This window comes from Lichenostomus cassidix, chromosome 19 (assembly GCF_008360975.1).
Source record: "Lichenostomus cassidix isolate B80296 chromosome 19, HeHo_3.0, whole genome shotgun sequence".
Classification (NCBI taxonomy): Eukaryota; Metazoa; Chordata; class Aves; order Passeriformes; family Meliphagidae; genus Lichenostomus; species Lichenostomus cassidix.
This window is the reverse complement of record NC_139499.1, coordinates 7,560,009-7,578,632: the sequence shown is the minus strand read 5'-3', so window position 1 is coordinate 7,578,632 and position 18,624 is coordinate 7,560,009. Positions and strand designations below refer to the sequence as shown.

General features: G+C 45.7%; 3 protein-coding genes across 6 annotated transcripts; 1 reads left to right on the top strand and 2 right to left on the bottom strand.

Annotated features, from left to right (window-relative positions):
• Window positions 1-2: 2 nt before the first annotated feature.
• Window positions 3-7,694, bottom strand: SHPK (sedoheptulokinase). Its single transcript, XM_085078773.1, has 7 exons — window positions 7,482-7,694; window positions 6,210-6,351; window positions 3,744-3,927; window positions 2,486-2,638; window positions 1,263-1,438; window positions 966-1,166; window positions 3-420 (listed from the first exon to the last, which is right to left on the bottom strand). Exons 1-7 carry the CDS (start codon window positions 7,692-7,694, stop codon window positions 26-28), a joined length of 1,464 nt encoding a protein of 487 aa, XP_084934899.1. The 3' UTR covers window positions 3-25.
• CTNS (cystinosin, lysosomal cystine transporter) lies at window positions 7,684-14,394 on the top strand. Of its 4 annotated transcripts, none has more exons than XM_085078779.1 (11): window positions 7,684-7,799; window positions 8,542-8,615; window positions 9,401-9,479; window positions 9,674-9,758; window positions 9,850-9,953; window positions 10,802-10,933; window positions 11,535-11,634; window positions 11,723-11,842; window positions 12,892-13,062; window positions 13,268-13,385; window positions 13,706-14,394. In XM_085078779.1, exons 2-11 carry the CDS (start codon window positions 8,552-8,554, stop codon window positions 13,834-13,836), a joined length of 1,104 nt encoding a protein of 367 aa, XP_084934905.1. In that variant the 5' UTR covers window positions 7,684-7,799; window positions 8,542-8,551; the 3' UTR covers window positions 13,837-14,394. The 4 variants fall into 4 exon arrangements, with proteins under 4 accessions (XP_084934905.1, XP_084934902.1, XP_084934904.1 ...); XM_085078776.1 differs by lacking the exon at window positions 7,684-7,799 and adding an exon at window positions 7,873-8,176; XM_085078778.1 differs by lacking the exon at window positions 7,684-7,799 and adding an exon at window positions 7,990-8,115.
• Window positions 14,395-14,674: 280 nt separating this feature from the next.
• Window positions 14,675-18,548, bottom strand: TAX1BP3 (Tax1 binding protein 3). The gene is made up of 4 exons (XM_085078795.1): window positions 18,434-18,548; window positions 16,851-16,970; window positions 16,484-16,561; window positions 14,675-16,258 (listed from the first exon to the last, which is right to left on the bottom strand). Exons 1-4 carry the CDS (start codon window positions 18,470-18,472, stop codon window positions 16,121-16,123), a joined length of 375 nt encoding a protein of 124 aa, XP_084934921.1. The 5' UTR covers window positions 18,473-18,548; the 3' UTR covers window positions 14,675-16,120.
• Window positions 18,549-18,624: the final 76 nt, after the last annotated feature.

Below are 18,624 nucleotides of genomic sequence, written 5' to 3'. Positions count from 1 at the left end.
TCTCAGGCCATTCCAAATAATGACTTTATTTACTACGAAACATCACCATAGCTGCCCCCACAGCAGCATCCACATCCTTCCCGTAAACCACAGGGAATGGAAAAATCCTTTCCACTTCCTGCCTCAGCACCTCATTCCTGGCAAGGGCACTCCCACTGCCCAGGATCCTCCTCACCCCTATCTCCACCAGGTGCTGCACAGGGAGCATGGAGCAGAGGTTCTCCACAATGCCACGGCACAGGGCTCTGGTGACATGGCCCAGGGACAGCTCAGAGCCACCAATGTTGGTCACTGATGCCAACTGCTCAGGAAGGTGTCTCTCTCCAAATATGGTTGGGTGGATTGAGAGTTTGATGTGCTTTTGGGCCAAGGCTGCTTGGATTATCCTTGGGTAGATGGCAGATTCCTGGACCTGAAGTCCTGCAGATGGGAAATATCATGTTACTGATCTGAAGGGGTACTTACTTGAGTAATTACTGAAAGAATTATTTCAGAGCTTACTTCTGTAGGGCAAAACCCAAGGGATTGCTAAAAAAACTCTGAATGCCACTCTTAAAGCACTTAGAAGATATTCCATGAGTTTGAGTCTTAAAATCCATTAGAGTGCTGCAAAATATGCACCAAAATAATTCCTCTGGACTGCAGTCACACAAAATTAGAGGTTGTTGTCCTCAAATCTGCCAACCTTGCCTTTTGAAAATCAATTTGCACAAAATAATTCTGTTCTTGAAACAATAGAAGACCTAGAGGCAATGTGAATGTGGAGTCCAAGTATGACTGTTCCAGCATGTTCAAAAGCCTCAGCAGGAAATTCCAGAGATCTGGGAAGCATCACCCAGGAGTTCCATCCTTGTTCCCTTTATGGCATGATGGAACAGCTCTAGGCTTGTTCCTTTGCCTCAGCTTCCTTTTACCTCGATGATCAATCTCAGTTTTAATCTTCAACTCTCCTTGAAATTACTTACCCAGCTCTTGTGTCCACTGTGCCACCATTCCCACAAATGTTGCAAGCACATTCCCTCCATTAAGTGATGCTGCCACTGCCAAGTAGTCACCACTGAAGTAGGGAAAATAAGTGACAGCTGAGGAAGGATCTGGTGCCTCTGGAGGCTGGAAACCCAGGGGCATTGAGATGGTCAGCTGAGCAGAGGTACTGAGATTAAGAACTAAAACACAGGAAAAGAGAAAATAATGAGTGTTTTACTAAACTACCCTGAAGGAGGACAATGAGAAAACCAAACTAGATACCAAAATGACCATACCTGCATCAGTCCTCTCAGTCAGACAGGAATAAACAGAGCACTGGAAATCTCCCAAGGCAATTCCTACTTTTGCTCCTTTGGGTATTCCATGCCAGGCACAGGTTGTGCTGCCTGCAATGCTGCCAGGTTCTCCCACCTCTGGAAGCAAGTGAACAGGAAAGCTGGATTTTTTCAGTCTGGAAGCAGAACAACATTATTGGAGGAATGCAGTTTGGCAATGTGTTTGGCATTACTACAAAAAACTCTTTGAAGGCACGGATGAACCTGGCCACACATTTGTGGCTGCTGGATTTATGGATGCTTTCACCTATTCAGAAAGCTTTGTCTTGGACAGGGGCAGCATTCCAGTCCAGTGGGCTGGGTAAACCAGTCTGGAAGAATAAATAGTTTTCCTTTCTATGCAATCTGAGTACCTGAGATTATACAGTACATGTTCAGCAAGTTTAGCCCACTGATGTCACATGGACAAGAAGGCCCTGGGTAAAGGGACAATCCCAAAACCAGCAAAAAATGCAGCTAAGTGTCAAAGAACTTAAGTTGTCATGCAATTAGTGGTTTACAACCAAATCACAAAGTGTTAAGTCCAACAAACTCCTTACACAATCAGCTGTGGGTGCTACAGCAACACCACCACATTAGTAAAAGTTCAGTCAGCAAAATGCAAATTTCTGTCACTCTTTCATACCTTGATGAGAAGATCTTTCACCTTGGAGTCCTGGCCTAACCTAAGCCCTGAAATATATAAGGCCTTAGCACTCAGCCCTGAAAGAGCAAATCATTAAAAGAAGTAAGTAAATAAATAAACTGATTCTAAGATTTCCTGTAGCTTAATTGCTCAACTATTCCCACAAGTAAGTCTTAGCAGTTTTGAAGCTCAGTTCAAAGAACTAGAGAGGGGTAACTGTGTTTACCATCACATAGGTGACACTGCTGGCTGCACTTCCCCACCCCATCCCACCACAGAAGTGGAGAGAACAGTTTGGTGTCACTGCTGAATCTCTCAGCTCTGCTGTTGGAAGGTATTTCTAAAATCATTGGACCAGATTTAAACAGAGCAAGCCAGAGCAAACCCCCAACAGCTCTTCAGTACAGGCCTCTATTGATTAGGAGTAACTTTCAATCCCTTTTCATCTGTAGCACATCAACACTCAGGGCCCACAGAGGTGCTCACACTGCCTGACACAAGCAGTGCAAAAACCCCACTGAATGACTTTAGCACTTACATGTCAGTATTCCAGCTCTTGTTCCTGCAGTTAAAATATCCCCAGCTGGCAGCATTCTGGACAGACATGAGTGGCTTCTTCAGGTCACACAACATGGCAACCACGTAGTCCTGGATAGTGCCACTTGCATCGTAAGCTTTCAGAAAATCTGGACTTTTAGACAAGACATTTGAAAAACAAAAACAGTGAGGGTTTTTTGCTTTAAGGCAGTGAGAGCAAGACAACTTCCATTGCTACAGGGAATCTCAGATATGTGGTCCCATCTAAAAATTAAACAGCGACCTCAGTGATCTACTTGCATTTTGTTGTTTTGGTTTTTTAAATGGAATTTGTTTTCTGAGCTGCAGTAATATTTAATTCCAGATGGAAGCTGGAGAGAGAGCAGATTTAAGGAATGAGTTTTCTATGTTCAAAAGCACAGCACTGCAAGTTACCAGGGAAGTAGTGATTGTTTGCATGAGAAAAAATAGCACTTTGTTAATTCTGGAGCATTTTCTAAAATGCAGTGAAATTCCCACTGGTGAAGCAAAAAAAAGTAGCTGGGCTCATGGGTTAGGCAGCTCTAAAGTATGATCACACCATGCTCCGTATTTTCTGGAAAAAACATGATCTAATACATTTTTCCCCATTTATTGAACCCGAACTCATTACAGAGGAAGAGACTGGCTCTTTGAGAAAGATGAAAATGAAGAGCAAATCTTGCTGATGCCAAGTCGTAAGTTAAAAATTATATCCTCTGCAAACATGCCACACAAAAGCAGAGCACTTGTATCACCTCGTGAGGATCTGTCTCAGTGTCTGAGGAAGGAAGGAACTGAAATTAGAGACTCTTCATTTCAGCATCTGGCAGCAACCAGACCAAGGAACCCTGTTACTGTTTTAGGCATGTCTGTACTTTCCACAAAGCAGCACAAGACAAAATGACAGTGTTCAAACTGCATTAGCAGAGCTCCTCTGAGCAGCATGACAGACTAGAATTATTCTATGATACTTTAAGGCTTCTCTTCCTATATGGTCATAAGCTTTTCTTTTTATTAGAGATCTGTAGTATTTTTATGAGGTCAGAGACTCTTGCATGCTCAATTGCATATCATTTATATGAAATACTGCCATTTTAAATATTCTTTGACTACTTAATTAAGATTATGATTACACAGGAATGCAGCCCCTCAGCCCGTAGCAGCATTAACATGCTACAGGAATACTAATTGTCACATAAATTCAAGATGAGAAAGAGCCTTTTTGAGAAGCAATGTACCTGTTCTTTAAATACCAGTAGACTGTGGCACATCCAAATCCTGTAGCCAAGCTCACGTGTGACTGTGGCAGAGGAAGGGAAGAGAGGAAGGTGGGGCTGCAGCGGCCATCCTGCCAAGTGACCAGGTGACTGACCTTGTCTGGCTCAAAGACAGGGCCTGTGCCACTCTCTGTCCACTTGCAACCTGAAAATAAAATAGAATCCAAGAAGTCCAGTGAATCCCTGCAGCACAGTCTGCTTAGCATTCCTCATTTCTGGACACACTTGATAATTCGTTAAATACATCAGCAACAGAACCAGAAGAGACTCAAATTACTCAGTTTTCAGCCCTGTCATAATACAAATCATCCTTTGCTTAAACAGAGAATGGTATCCAAAACCTTCTTTCTCTTGAAGAGGGATATTAAATATACAACTTAAGTAACAGGTGAGCCACAAAAAAAACTCTAACCACAGTCCTGCTATGGGAGGTAAGGAGTTGACATGGCAGCTCTCACACAAAAACCTCAGCTGGCCTGGAGAATGCTGCATTAGTAAAGAACTGCCCAGGATAAAGAGCACAAATCTGCATCACCTTTGGAGCCAAAGCAACAAGAAACCTGGATCTGTATTAAGCAATGGACTAAAGTGCAAAGTACTGAAGAGTAAAATCCTCATGCACTACAACAAAGCTTCACCAAAGGTAGGAGAGGGTTTAATTCAGTTTCCCCTGACCAGCATGCTCCTTTCAAGCAAAGAACACCACACCTCTGAGGAAACCTTCACATTCTTTCACTGAAGAGGGGAGGCTGGGCTCAAGCACTGTTTGCCAGCACATTCCACGGCACAGCTCTGACCTCTCCCAGGCCATCCCTGGACACAATGCAGGGAATAAGACAGGCCACTCAATCTGGAACTGAGGCAAACTCTCAGGTTTTGGCCAGGGAGCAGAGTTTCAAGCTGTGCTGTGCCATTTGTCCTGCAGGTCAGAGAAGAGACTCGGCTGCCTGACTTGCACAAATGTGGCTAAAAGGAGTAATTCTTGGGTTGGTACAGGGATTGGGAGTTGCATTCACAGAGTAAACAGCAGTCTGAAAGCTGGGAGGTGCCGTGAGAAACATGCAAAACAAAACACATACTTTTTCTTATTCCCTCAATTCCCTGTTCTCTCAAATCTTTTTGAACTGAATTTCCAATTGGTTTGCTTTTCTAGTTTTAAATGGATTCTAAGAAATATTATCAATCATAAATTGAACCCTAAAGGATGCCATTAAAATTTTTATTTGTGTCCCAAAGCTCCTGGATTCACTTAGTCCACTCAAAACAAATGAGAGCAAACACCCTCTTTCACTTGATAGAAATGAAACAAAAGTGGCATGTGGCTTTAGGACATAAAATATTTAGCAATATGACATAAGAATATGTGCTTATGAATCCACAAGGCTTTGTTATGCAGCTCCTGGGACAACTGGAAAGCAACAACAGTTCCTTCAGTCCATCAGCCTTTGGATTTCTTTCTTTCTAATCACTTTTAGTATTTAATGTAAAATTACAGTCAGTAATGAATAGTCCAGTGCCTCTTCAAGCAATTAAGACCTTGACAACTTCTGACCAGCACTTCTGGGAAATCTACTCTGTGGTTTACAATAAATCTTTAGTTAATCTGCATAACTCTTGTTATAATAAGACTTGTAGAATTGTCCAGATGAGCACATTTCAGGGTTAAGAGAAAGAAGCCATGGAACCACACTCTGGAAGCCTTAGACTTCAGCAGGTTTATAAGGTTTTAGACCAAGAAGGTAATCCATCCCTATCTCACAGGGCTGGCAATGCAAGGCCTGGATTCTTCAAACATCCTCACTAGCACGAGGATTATCTGGGTATTTGCACAATGAAGCCTCACATGACTACCTCACTGCAGCTGATTTTGTTTCTGAGGTCTTGGCAAGCAGCTGAGCATCCACAATCATGACCACAGTCCTTTCTCAGCTCCTACTAAGCAACAAAGCAAGAAGCATAAGCAGCAAAATGAAGGCAACATGACAGTCTGTGAATTGCTAGGGAAGAAAAAGTCTTGGGATTTTTGGGGGAAAAGCCCAGAAAGTTACTGAGATGCTGGACAGCATTTAGGTAAGGGTTTCATGGGGTGAATAAAATCCCCCTGCAAGTTATTCACATGATGCAGAAATTAAAATGGCAGCAGATAGCAGATGGAAAAACAATTAAGACACAAATATGCTACTCTTCCTTCATATTAATAACTGTGCTGACTCTGCAGGGATATCATTATGCTAATTCCCTTTTCATTAACTATAGTAAGAGCTGAAATTTCAGTAAAAAAAAGCAAAATTCCCATAAGAGATCTTAATTCTGTTTTACAAAAGACCACATTGATGCAGCAGTTTAATCTTAGAACCATTTCACTGTTAAAATTCGATTTTTTGCATCATAATACTCTGAACAGGAATGTTAAAGAACGAATGTTACCTTTATCACTTTTCCAAAACACAACCCCATGCATTTGTCCTGTAATACCAATGTGGGTGACTTGCTGAAGCTGCTCCTGAGGCAGAGCAGCAAGGCATTCATTCAATGCACTTATGATTTTCTGGACATTCTGCTCCATCCCCTGCAATCACAAAGCATTGTCCTGAGCATGAAGCCATTAGGATTCACTCAGTGTATTTATTAAACAAGGCTGCTTTAGTCAGAAGTGAAGGGCAGAATTCATTTAGTTCAATAGCATTTATTAGAGTAATATTCACTACTAAACTGTAAAAAGAAAAAAAATTGCAGAAAAACCCACAAACCCACAAAAACTAAAAATCAATGCTAGCAAGTTGAGCCTCTTAAACTGAAGGATAAATAATTCTTAATTTCCTAAATTACCACACTCAACCATAACTTAAGAAAAATCCATTACCACTGACTACATGCTTTCATTTGTTCACCTAATCTATTGCTCTTCATTTTCCTCACAATTATTCATGTGATCTGGCTGATGTGCTGTCTCCCCTACATCTTCTTAAAGCTCCTCCCTGTCTACTCACTGTTAATTTTGATGATGCTGATAGCTCATTTCTGGATATTCTATTCCTAGAACCACCTGGCAAATTGACCCATCTGTTCCCCAGGAAAAGCTTTCACACCTTCAAAGGTTTGGGTTACTTTGTGACAGAACAGCATGAAGATTACAAACAAAACTATTCAAACAGTCTACAAATAAATGTGAACTTTGTACATAGGTACTTTTGGCTGGATAAACTGGCTGCAGAAAGGAGGATTGGCCTGTTTGGTATCAGAAATTATCCATACTTTTTATGATTCTTCACTTTTTTTTAATTGACCAACACAATGGATGTAAAGATCCTTTAACAGGAGTACGTGTTCCTGGTTATTTCCACGGGGAGTTTCCAGTTATGATTCCACCCTACACTGAAGTGCAAAATAAAATACCCTTCCAGTTGGCAAGTGGCTGTTGTTTCCTGACTGGGAGTGTCAAAGACAATGTGGTGGTTCATGGGTGAAGAGCTTTAGATTGTCTTAGTCAACTTTTCAAAAGCTGGGTCTTTCTTAGATCAAGCAGCTCTACTTGACTTCCTTAAACAGTGAGCAGGGAGGTGTTTAAATTCTGCTTTTTGACGTCAATCTAGGCATACAAACAATCCAGGCAAGCCGCTGGAGTCTGCCCAATGTGCCAAACAACCCAGCCACTACAAGGCAAGGCGGGTTTCCCGCAATTTCCCTGCCAGCCCTTACCTGCGGTGCAGCTCCCAGGCTATCGCTGTATGCCCGCGTCTCCCTGGAGCAGCTCTGGGTCACCGCCAGGCCTCGCTCCGTCCCTGTCACCAGGGTCGCCTTCACCGACGTCGTGCCCAGGTCAATGCCCAGCACCCAGGTGGTGCCAGGCCCGGCCATGAGGGGATGGCTGTCACCTTGCCCGGCCCAGACAGGCGGACCAACACCCACCATGCCGAGCCCCGCAGAGCTCCTTGTGCCCCCCGAGTGTGGCACCTGCAGTGTGGTTTGCCAGGGACAGGGCAGCAGTGCCACCCGGACTTCGCCCTCAGGCTGAAGGTGTGTCCCTCCCCTCAGCGCTCCCTGGCCACTACCCCTCCACCTTGACGGTGACAAACCGCCCCTTCCTCAGCGCTCCCCGCTGACGCAGCTTTAAGCCATACTTTTTATCAAAAACAAACCACCGCGGCGCCGAGCCGCTCTGTCCCCCGCACAGCCCTGCTCCCCTCACAAACTCGCACCGCCACACCCAAGATGGCCCCCGGGAGCGGCCGGGGCGGTGCGGTGGGCGCTGGGCGGGGAGTCCACAGGCGATCGCCTCACGTGAGAGCTGAAAAGGGAAGAACCGCCGGACCGGCGCTGGACACTGAAGGAGGTGGGCTCCCGCCTGCTCCCCGGTACCGCCGCCTCAGCAGCGGCGCGTCCCAAAGCACCGGGTGCCCTGCTCCGCCGGGGTTGCTGTGGGGAGGGCGGCTGGACTACAAATCCCAGCGTGCACCGCGGCGCGCCGCCAGCGGCAAGGGGCTGGCGGCGGCGCGGGGGCTGCCGAGATTTGTAGTCCCGCGCGTTGGGGTGGCGCGGGTCCGTCACGGGAGCGGCGCTGAGGTAAAGATGTGCCCGGGGAGGCTGGGCAGACAGAAGGACGGGGGGATCGGTGCCCTCAGAGGGGTGCTGAGGGTCCCTCGGCCGGGCTGGGGCCGTGGTGCTGTGGCGAGAGCCGTTTGCCGCGGCGGCCAGCGGAGGGGATGGGCTGTGTGGCCGTGTGGGTGCTGAGCGAAGCTTCTCCCCGCTTTTCCTGCAGCTTTTCCACCATGAGGACGCGATATCTGCTCCCCGCCCTGCTGAGCCTCTCGTTCGCGCTGCTGGGGCCTGGCGGTGAGTGTTTGATGAGCCCAGCTTGGGCCCACAGGGCTCCTGACCGGTGAGAGAAGGAAGAGGGCAGCTCTCCAGTTATCCTGTTACATCTATCCAGGGATATCTATCTGTGCCACGCTTCCCATCGGCTCTTCTCTCACACACTACCTTGGCTTCTTGTGCTCCTAGACTATACTGAGATACTGCTGTGCACCTCATGCTCCAAAATCACTTCTGCAGTTTAAATGCTGCCTGGGGTTCAGTCAGTGATGAACTGGGGAGCTCTGCTGCATTTAATTTCTTGAGAACACTGTAATATGTGACAACAGAAAGAAAAGTGTCCAGGCCAACCTGTGCAACCTGTTTCTCTCTCTGTTTCTGTAAATGTACATTCCCTTGGACATCTGGGTACCTGGTTTGAATTTGTGGCCCAAGAAACAATTTTATATTAAACTTTTGGCATTTATGACTCCTAGATCACTAGGATCACATCAAGAAACAGGGTGGGTTTTCAGTACCCTATAACTTTCTCTTGGCATGAACTTTTGTTGCACTTCAAGCATTTAAATTACTTCATTGCAACATGTTCAAGTGACAGTTATTTACTTCTCCTTTTAAGTTGTTTGTTTGCCTTGAAATAAGCTGTAGTCCTTTTGCTGTTTATCATGTGTACTAATCTGGTTGATCTGATACTGCAGAGACCAATGGGTAAAATGTCTATGGCACAAAAAAAGAAGTAGGTTGCTCTTCTGAAGGAGCTGTCCATAGTAATTGAGATTTCTGTGGGTGTTTTTTTTCCCCCCCAGATGGAGTCATTGTGTTGTCAGTCCCTGAAGTGGTTTCTTTAGAAAGTGGAAGTTCAACAAATGTCACTATCTCTCTGAGGTAAAATCGTGATTGGAGCTTTACTTTCCCTTTGGAACACGGGCTGTCCTCCATAAGTGAATTTACAGTTCCTTCCTTCCTAAAAATTGTGTGGGCTGCTCATTGCTGAGAGGATTCAGCAGATGCTCCCCAGCAGCCCTGGAGCAACCTCTGAACTCAGGCACCAGCCTAACTTGTTTTTTGTACCTTCACAGGGCTCCACTAAACGAGACACTGGTGATAACTCTTAATATTACACACTCCTCAAAGAACAGCACCATCATTGAACTGCCTGATGAGGTAAGTGGCAGAACAGACTTGTGACTTATTGCAAAAAGCTCCTGCTATTATTGATGCAACTCCTCTTTCTTCCCTCCACTTTGCCCTGCAGGTACAGTTCCCTGCAGGTCACAGTAAAGCAGACTTTCAAGTGAAAGCAGACAATGTGGGACAAGTAACAGTTTACCTTTATGCCAATAATTCTAACATAACTAGGTGAGAAACCTGTTTTCTTGTTCCACTTACTATCCTGTAGCTTCCTAAACTTTGGGATAACTATTCCCTCCTTGGAGCTAAGGGGGTGGATGCAGTTTGGAGGATGTGGTAACCCTCCAGCAAATCCTCAGGTATTCAGATAAATAGAGGGCATGAAAGCAGAGTGGTGTCTTGGTATCTTAGATTTAATTACAAGATGACTTCTCATGGCTCCTGAGTCTGGTTTTAATAGTGCCTCCCAAAAGCATGAAAATTACATGTCAGCTTTTCTGATCTGGGAAGCATTTGGCTGTCAGTATCCAGTGGGATACTGTTCTTCCTGTGCAGGATTTGTTCTGGAGTTCCTGGGGTGCATCAGTTAGGGGAACCCTCTTCCCACAAATGCCAGTTCTCCCTCCTAAGAAAAGCCTAGACAGTACTGAGCAACAGGATGCTCCTGTTTTACTTCCTTGTTTTGCTTCTGCTTTTGAGACTCAAGGCCAAGGCAGAGGTGAGCACGTGGAAGGCTCACAGGGCAGCACAATCATGAGGCGTGAGAAGTTCAGCTCTGCTCTTGCCTAACAGACCTTGTGCTGACAGAGTAGAAGCCATAGGCACCAGGTGATCTTTGGGAACATTCCTGTGGTAAAAGGATGGGAGGGAAAGACTCAGGCAAAAAGGAAGTAGAAGTGGGAGATGTTCCAAACATAACAGGGTTGCTAAAGAAAAGGGGAGCAACTCAGCTGAAGCCACCTGAATCTTTATTGTCTTGTCTCAACACCTAGACTATTTCCTCTCTCAAAGCAGAACAAGATAAGATCTCCTGAAAAAAGTGTGAATTAACTCGTTCTTTTTGCATTACCCATCAGACCTAGGATTCAATTCCATGTGATCCACAGCATCATAGTGAGATATGCTGATGAAGTGATTGGCTGGATCTATTTCATTGCCTGGTCCATCTCCTTTTATCCTCAACTCTTTGAGAACTGGCGGCGGAAAAGGTAAAGGGACCTAAGATGTGTTTGCAAATCACTAAAGCACTTCTGCAAATCATGTTCATAATTTCAGTTAAATCCATCTTTGTTACTGGGAATCATCCATGGAAAGATGGGGAAAAGGCAAAGGTAGGGTCTGAATAATTGCAGCCCCAGTGAGCTTTTATACACATGCAGGTTAGAGGGGAACTAAGTGCATATTACAGACACCTGATCCCAAGATTTGGCATCCAGTATGAATTTGTGATAGAAGATACTTCCCCATTCCTTTTGGTGTCATGTTGTAAATCATCTGGCTGAGCCAACTGTGGTGATCACTTTCAAAGATAACCAGCCTCGAGAGCTGTTTCTCAGACACCTTTGTAGAGTCATCATTAGGCCAGCTCTCCTTGAACTAAATGATTTTAAGTATAAATATTATGTATGAAAATGAAATTATTTGATCTAGCAATGATGCACAAGTCACAGCGTTGTGTTCTCATGATGCCTAAAGCTTTTGCTTACATCACTATAAATCAGTACATTCCAGGGTCAAGCTGTCCCTGGAAGTGCCTGTAACACTCTAATGCATGTTTCTCTATTTTTTTTTTTCTTTCCTCTTCTCTAGTGTTGTTGGACTAAGCTTTGACTTTATAGCATTAAACCTCACTGGCTTTATAGCATACAGTGTGTTTAATGTTGGGCTCTTCTGGATTCCCTTGATTAAGGTGAGCATGATTTAACACTTGCTGGGGGCTGGCTATGTGGAGAAGGGAGTGAAGACACGTGGCTGGTTTTGCTTTCTCTTACCTTTAGGAGGAATTCCTGGTCAATTATCCCAGCGGGGTGAACCCTGTGGCTATCAACGATGTTTTCTTCAGTCTCCACGCAGTAGCCCTGACTCTCCTCACCATCATTCAGTGCTGCATTTACGAGGTAGGTCTGGGTGCTCTGCCAGAGCTCCCTCTGCCGGGCATCTCCCCGCTCCTTTTGGGCTCCAAAATCCTCCTCCCTGTGCTTTTGGGCTCCAAAATCCTCTTTCCTGTGCTTTCCAGAAGCCAGGCTTCACAGTCAAGTGGCCTTCATCTTCCCTGAGCTAGCAGCACCTCCGCTAACCTTATCTGCTTCAGCCTCGTGGATGTTCTGAGATTATAAGTAAACTCCTTAGGGACTCAACAGAGGCAAACAGCCAAGTTCATGGAGTTCATAAACAGATTTCTAGCCAGCACATAGATTACAGCTCTTCACAGCACAAATGCTTTGCTGTTTCCTTGCTGCTTGGAGCATTCTTCGAGCTAGGACATCATCTTGGAGACTCCCTGCAATTCAAACTTGCAGCTTTTTTCAACTTCTTCTCTGCTAAAACAGCTGTAAATGCCGTTTTGGAATTCACACTTTTTCAAGTGAGACTGATTGTTACAGTCAGGTGGTTCTTATTTAATCCTATTGATTGTTCCAGGCAGGTGGTTCTTTGTTTAATTTTCTTTGTAAAAGCCTCTCATCAGAACAAGCCAATTTTCTCTAGATGGTAACTCTCTCGGGGTTTTTCCTTTGGTCATGCTAAACCTAAAACTGTAACAGCCCACCTGTCACCATTGCCAGGTGCAATAGACTTTTCTAGTGAAGAATTAGAAAGTAACCTTAAATCTTTTACCATAATGGCATTATCAGCTTTTTGCACATACAGGAACTCTTGATCTCATCAGGTTAAATTTTGGAGATTGTTACAGATTATGCACCATAAATACTCAAGAATACTGATCCCACCTTGCTCAGGGACAGCAGTGTTCTGAATGATTGATATGAGTATTGCTCATCAGCTCTTGCAGACCTCCAGCTGGTTGCTGTAGCACTTGCTTAATTTTAAAGTTCTCCTGTGGTACCAGCCTAACTGGTAAAACAGGTTTGGACTGTAATCTTGCACAGTCCTGAGCAAACTGTATCTTTGTGTGACCAAGCCAAAATATATTGTGTTTCTATTTCAGAGAGCAGGGCAGAAAGTATCCAAAGTTGTTGTTGGACTACTGGCACTTGCATGGATCTTCACCTTCACAACACTGTTCCTTGCTGCAGCTGAGGAGATGACGTGGCTGCAGTTCTTGTTCTGCTTCTCCTACATTAAGTTAGCAGTTACACTGATAAAATATTTCCCACAGGTAAATCTGAACTATTCTGCTTGGATTCAATATCCTTACCACCCTAGGCCTGCAGTGTGTGTTCTTGAAAGTCTGAACAGACTAAACCACCAATAATTATTTATTAATAATTACAAAAGCAGCAGAATTGTACTGAAAGCTGCTTTAAAATTAATCCCAAATGCCTGTTCATGACACATTGACTGGTTTGTTGTCACACTCCCAGGCCTACATGAATTTCCGTCGGAAGAGTACTGTGGGATGGAGTATTGGAAATGTATTACTGGACTTCACTGGGGGAAGCTTCAGCCTTCTTCAGATGTTTTTGCAGTCATACAACAATGGTAAGCCTGGAACTGAGGTGCTGGAACCTTTCTTCATGGGATGGGAGGTCCCACTACAAAGCAGATACAAACCAGTAGGTTATCTCAGAAAAATGATGTTTGTGCTGTGCTGTGGGGAGCTGTTCTTACAGAAAGAATAAAGAATCTGTCCATATTCCCTCAAGATATAAAATGAAGTAGCTATTCTGAAGAAACCACAGGAACAGTTATTAATTAGCTTTGCATGAGATGTGCACTGCAGTCAGTCTCAGGTGTGTCTAAGCAGTCTGGGTAATAGACATGAACTTCTCTAAAGTCAAACTTACCTCTAATTTTGACAGATGAGTGGAAGTTAGTCTTTGGAGATCCAACCAAGTTTGGCCTGGGTGTCTTCTCCATCATCTTTGACATTGTTTTCATGGTCCAGCACTACTGCCTTTACAGGAGACGAGGGTATGAACCTTGTGAATAACAAACATCACTTGTGGAGACCAAAACTTTAAACTGAACTTGTCCCTATCCTGTATGAGGGCTTTCAAGATTCTTACTGCCAGCTGCCAGGAATACTGATTCTGATCTCTGTCTATGACTTGATCCTCTCTGGGATGGAACACAAACTGTTGCCTTGCCAAGCACTGATTGCCAGATGCCTTAAGGACAGCAAACTCTCAATTGCACATGTTGAAGCTGCACACACAGCTCAGGGGGAGCTGTCCAAGCAACACATGGCTCTTCTTTCACCAACCACAGGGAAGAGAAAGACCAGAGTGATGTCTTTCTCATTGGAGGTGAAGCACAAAGAGCAGAATTCTGTCTTCCAAAAATCTCAGATCACATTTAAGCAACCACTTAATATCTTGAAGTAATGACTGAAGACTGTCTGTGGATCCAAGTGCTGCTGCTGACCTTTCCCAGACAGCTCACAGTACACCACCACTCAGGCTGGCCAGGGTGGTACATCACAGTAATGAGGTTTGTAACAAATGCACAGATGTTAGAATTTGAACTCTTTATTAAAAAAATTAATAAACTGTATTCTTATTTCACTGAAAGCTCTTCAAAGGTGCTAAGACAGGAATTAGAAGGGAATTTATGCATTTGAACCTGAAAAATACTTGAATGCTTAAAACCTAATGTTTTTAGGTGTTAACCTAAGGAAAATTAGAGGCCAGGTGAGGTTTGACAGCTCCACCCCAGTGAAACCAGACCTTACTAACCTCAGTAAGTCCACAATCTACTCTGAGCCAAAAAAAGGTCTCAGCTGGAAGCACCCAAGTGATGTGGCACTCTAAAACATAAGGAGAAACAGCTCAGGAAAACCAACTTTGTTTTATTGTGTGTAAAATCAAGTGAAAAAAGCAGTACAAATAGCAGTGTATCTTTATAGTAACAAAAATAACTCCAACTTGAAAGACTTAAAATTTACCACTGAATCCTTAAGTTACAAAATTCCAAAGCAGGATTGTATTAATTCCAGAGATACAAAATTGGTAAGTAGGCATCTGCTGGTGTGCACAGAACAGTCTGAGATGCATCAATCACAACGTACGTGGCACAGCAGTAATGTACTGAATAAGTTAGTCTGCCACCTCCTCATGCTCTATTTACAACAGCTTACCTGAAGGCTGCTTAAGGAAAGTATAGATATGTATAGATCAACTGAAGAGGATTAAAAACTCCAGTTTTTGGATAATTGTAAAGCTAACTGGCTAACAAACCACAGGATGCTAGATCATGGACTTAGTGTTGCAGCAAGACTCTTCAGTCCTGTGGCATGTTGATTTAAACCACTTAGTATCCTACTAGAAGGTTAAATTTGGTCAAGAGGCACTTCTGCAAATTACTGGCATATTCATCTCTTCCATCCAATAAATCAGTGATTTAAGCAAAGTCTTCTAAAAGACAAACCAAAATCCCTCCCATTTCAAGTCTGATAGATGTGGAATGGAAAACTGAAAACTCTACAGCTAAAAGTAGTATTTGTGCTAAGTTCAGGAACATTGTTTTGTTTCCTGCTCCATATTCCTTTAAATTAAAACCTAATTCATCTGATGTTACAAATTGGGAACAAGGAGAATTCAGGTTTTATTCTGCCTGTCAGGTTGAACTGTAGTGTCCATGAAGTTGTAGTGTACTTCACAGGCATTGATCTAACATTTTTGTGTCACTCAGTTATTTCTTGCCTGAAGAGGCTGCTTTGTACAGGGAATTTTTGCAGGAAACTGTAATGCCCCAAACCCTTCAGCCACTCTATTTTGCACACAGTGTGGAATTAGTACAGTGCTCCTCCCCACAGCACAGTGCAACTCTTAACTCTGGCATTTCAATTTGATAGCAGGGGGGACAGGACAGCTCAATTCTAAAAGCTTAGGCACAGCAAACCCTCTGGTCTCCCATAGCAGAAACCACATTTCCCCCTAAAATAGGAGGCTTTTGTGCTACAGAAGAATCCTGTCCAAGTTAAGGCTTTTCCAGTTGCTCTTAGATAACTTGGGTCTGTCCTGCCCTGAAAGCCATGATTACAAAAGTCTTGCCATGTACCTGCAGGGCAGACTTTAAAGAAGCACTCTGCTGAGGGGAGTATTGTTTTACTACTGCCAGTTACACCAGAAGTTAAAACAAAAAAAAGTAGTGTTTACCACAGGTAGGAACATGCACTCCTTCCAGACAACCTGTTCCAGTCTAGTATTTGCATCTTTCTTTGATAACCACTCTATACATCTCCCTCCCCACCCCTTCCCCAGCTGGATGATGGATTAGGACATCATGGATTGCTGCACAGCCTTCTGCAGGGACTGCCTGGTCACCAGCAGCCGTACCACCTCCTCATTCCTTTTGGTCAGCCTCTTCCTGGCCTGGTCATGGGTCACCATTGTCATATCCCAGCCATTCACCTGGAAAAAAAACCAAACAAACATGAAATGAGGCAGGTGCAGGGACTCAGAGGTGTCCTGTAACTGTTGTATCAGAACCTTGTGGTAGATATGCTTGTGCCACAGTTTATTTATGAACCCCACAAACTGTCCTGGGAAGTACCCAGAGGATTATTTCCCCCAGCAGAGGTTTCTCTGCAGTGTGCAGCTGACACTACATCAGTACTGTCTTATCTTGGTGCTTACCTGCATGATCTTATCTCCAATCTGGAGTCCTGCAACTTCTGCTGGGCCTCCCTCTGTCACCCTTGTTACATAGATACCCTGGGAAAAAATTAAGTGTTCATTTACTAAATATGGGAGCATTGAGCACTCAAGGGCCATTTGACTGTAAATGCAAAAAAAACTTTGTAGTGTACGATGAGATTTTAGTTAAAAACATGTTTGTGCAATGTCAGAAAACAGAAAAAGTCACTTAAACAACCTCAGCCTGCAAGTGCTAATGGGGCAACAGAGTAACTGCAGTGGCTGTGGTAGAGCACAGAGGGCAGATGCTGAGTTGGGTATCTCAGCCTTTGGGAGAAGGAGTTGCTACAGAAAAAGAGTATCTGACCTTGTCAGTCTTGTCTTCAGAGAAAGGATTCTGAGTAGGGTCCTGATCAATGCCACCCCCAATGCTGAATCCCAGAATCAAATTGTCACCTTGACGAAGCTTATGTATTTCAATTCTTTGCTGAAAAAAAAAGAGATCAAACAGCTGAGTATTGTGATGACTGGAAGAAGTTTCAAGTGCATTTCAGACACAAATACTTCAGATCCAGTTAGACTGTCTTTCACAGAGATCCCACAACACAGCCCAGCACTTCAATTACTCAGAGCTTTCCTGCCTGCCCAGGGATGGAAGGAACAACACTGGAACCAGAGCAGGTCTCTTTAAACATGACTCATGCCTTGATAAACCAGCAGTCACTCATGACCAGCCTCATCTTGCTCGTTATCCACATGCCTTATGTTCCTGCTAGTCCTATCAGCAGAAATAACAACCTATTATTAGGATGGTTCTTTTTCGGGATAACTTATCCACACACTTTTGTAACCCAGGGGCAGCTTCCTCACTGCCCGATGCACAAAGGCATCTGACAAGCTTTGTGCATTATGTCAGCATTGTAGAAATGCCAGCTGGTGCAATTCCTGAGCCAGGGTGAAAATCCACACTCTTAACTGACACAATAACCCTTCAAAAGGTGCTTTACCCTCTCCAGTGAAAAATGTTCTTGCTCCGTGCAGGGGGGTGAACGAGATGACCTTCAAAGGTCCCTTCTAACCTAAACCATTCTGTGATTCTCCTCACACAGCCTTGTCACACACACCCTGAAGTTCCCCGCTAAATTCCAAACTCCCTGGGCACAGCAGCACAGCATCCTCAGGGCTGTTAGCTGAGGCCACACACCCAAGCACAACTCCATTTAGCACTCCAGCCAGGAGAAAGCACAGAATCCCTCACTTGCGCTGTGTTGATTGAAGCACTTATCTCACTTTAAAAGCTCTGCTTCCTAAACCCCACCCAGACAAGCAGGTGCTTATCCTTCCTCTGCCCTCGCAGAGAGAGCACCGCGCCGAGCCTGGCTGCGGCAAGCTCCCGGTACCGGGAGAACGCTCGTCCCGGCGGGGCTCGCTCCGTTTTCTCAAGCACCGCCCGAGCAGCCCTGGGCGGGGATCGCTCCCTCCGCCCGGCGGATCTTCCCCTCGGTTCTCCCACCCGGTATCGCGGACGGGCGGCGGGGTTTGCCGAGCTCGCCGGTGAATCTGACAGCCCCGCGGCGGGGAGCGGCCGCCGGGGCGGCAAGCGGGGCCGGCGGCGCTGCGGACCGAGCGGCCGCACCCTCCGCCGGCGGGACTGCCCGGGGACCTCCGCCCTGTGCCAGCCCGTAGGGCACTGCCGGGCGGCACCGCCACCGCCACCCGTGTCCCCGTCCCGTCCCGCACCCTCCGGCGGCTCCTCCCCGCCGCCGCGCACCGGAGCTGCCCCGGGGCGGCACCTCCACCCCGCCGGGCACCTCCGCCGCTGACAGCGCGCAGGGCGCTCCCGGGCACCGCCGCATCCCGCTCGCCATCCCCGCCGGCAGCGCCCAGCACGGTATCCCGCGAATAGCGGCGACAGACCGGCCCGGTGCGCGCCCCTCCCGCCCCGCTCACCACCACGGCGGTGACCGGCTGGCCCGGCACGAACGCCATGTCCGCCCCTCCCTGCCGCCCCGCTCACCACCACGGCGGTGACCGGCTGGCCCGGCACGAACGCCATGTCCGCCCCTCCCGCCGCTCCGCCGCCCGAACAAAAGCGCCCTGCCCGGCCCCGCCCCCGCTCCCCGCCAGCCAATCCGGAGCCG

Bases quoted from the DNA above. Each gene is read 5' to 3' on its own strand.
- SHPK (XM_085078773.1), bottom strand. From the start codon at position 7,694: ATGGTGGGTGTTGGTCCGCCTGTCTGGGCCGGGCAAGGTGACAGCCAT. The intron at 1,439-2,485 runs GTAAGTGCTAAA...TTCTGCTTCCAG, and splicing joins AAGAGCTGGAATACTGACAT to ACTGAAAAAATCCAGCTTTC. The intron at 1,167-1,262 runs GTATGGTCATTT...CCTGTGTTTTAG, and splicing joins GACTGAGAGGACTGATGCAG to TTCTTAATCTCAGTACCTCT.
- CTNS (XM_085078776.1), top strand. From the start codon at position 7,995: ATGGCCCCCGGGAGCGGCCGGGGCGGTGCGGTGGGCGCTGGGCGGGGA. The intron at 13,063-13,267 runs GTAAATCTGAAC...TCACACTCCCAG, and splicing joins TGATAAAATATTTCCCACAG to GCCTACATGAATTTCCGTCG. The intron at 13,386-13,705 runs GTAAGCCTGGAA...TAATTTTGACAG, and splicing joins TTTGCAGTCATACAACAATG to ATGAGTGGAAGTTAGTCTTT.
- TAX1BP3 (XM_085078795.1), bottom strand. From the start codon at position 18,472: ATGGCGTTCGTGCCGGGCCAGCCGGTCACCGCCGTGGTG. The intron at 16,971-18,433 runs GTGAGCGGGGCG...TTTTTTTTTCAG, and splicing joins AGCCGGTCACCGCCGTGGTG to CAAAGAATTGAAATACATAA. The intron at 16,562-16,850 runs GTCAGATACTCT...ATTTTTTCCCAG, and splicing joins CTGAAGACAAGACTGACAAG to GGTATCTATGTAACAAGGGT.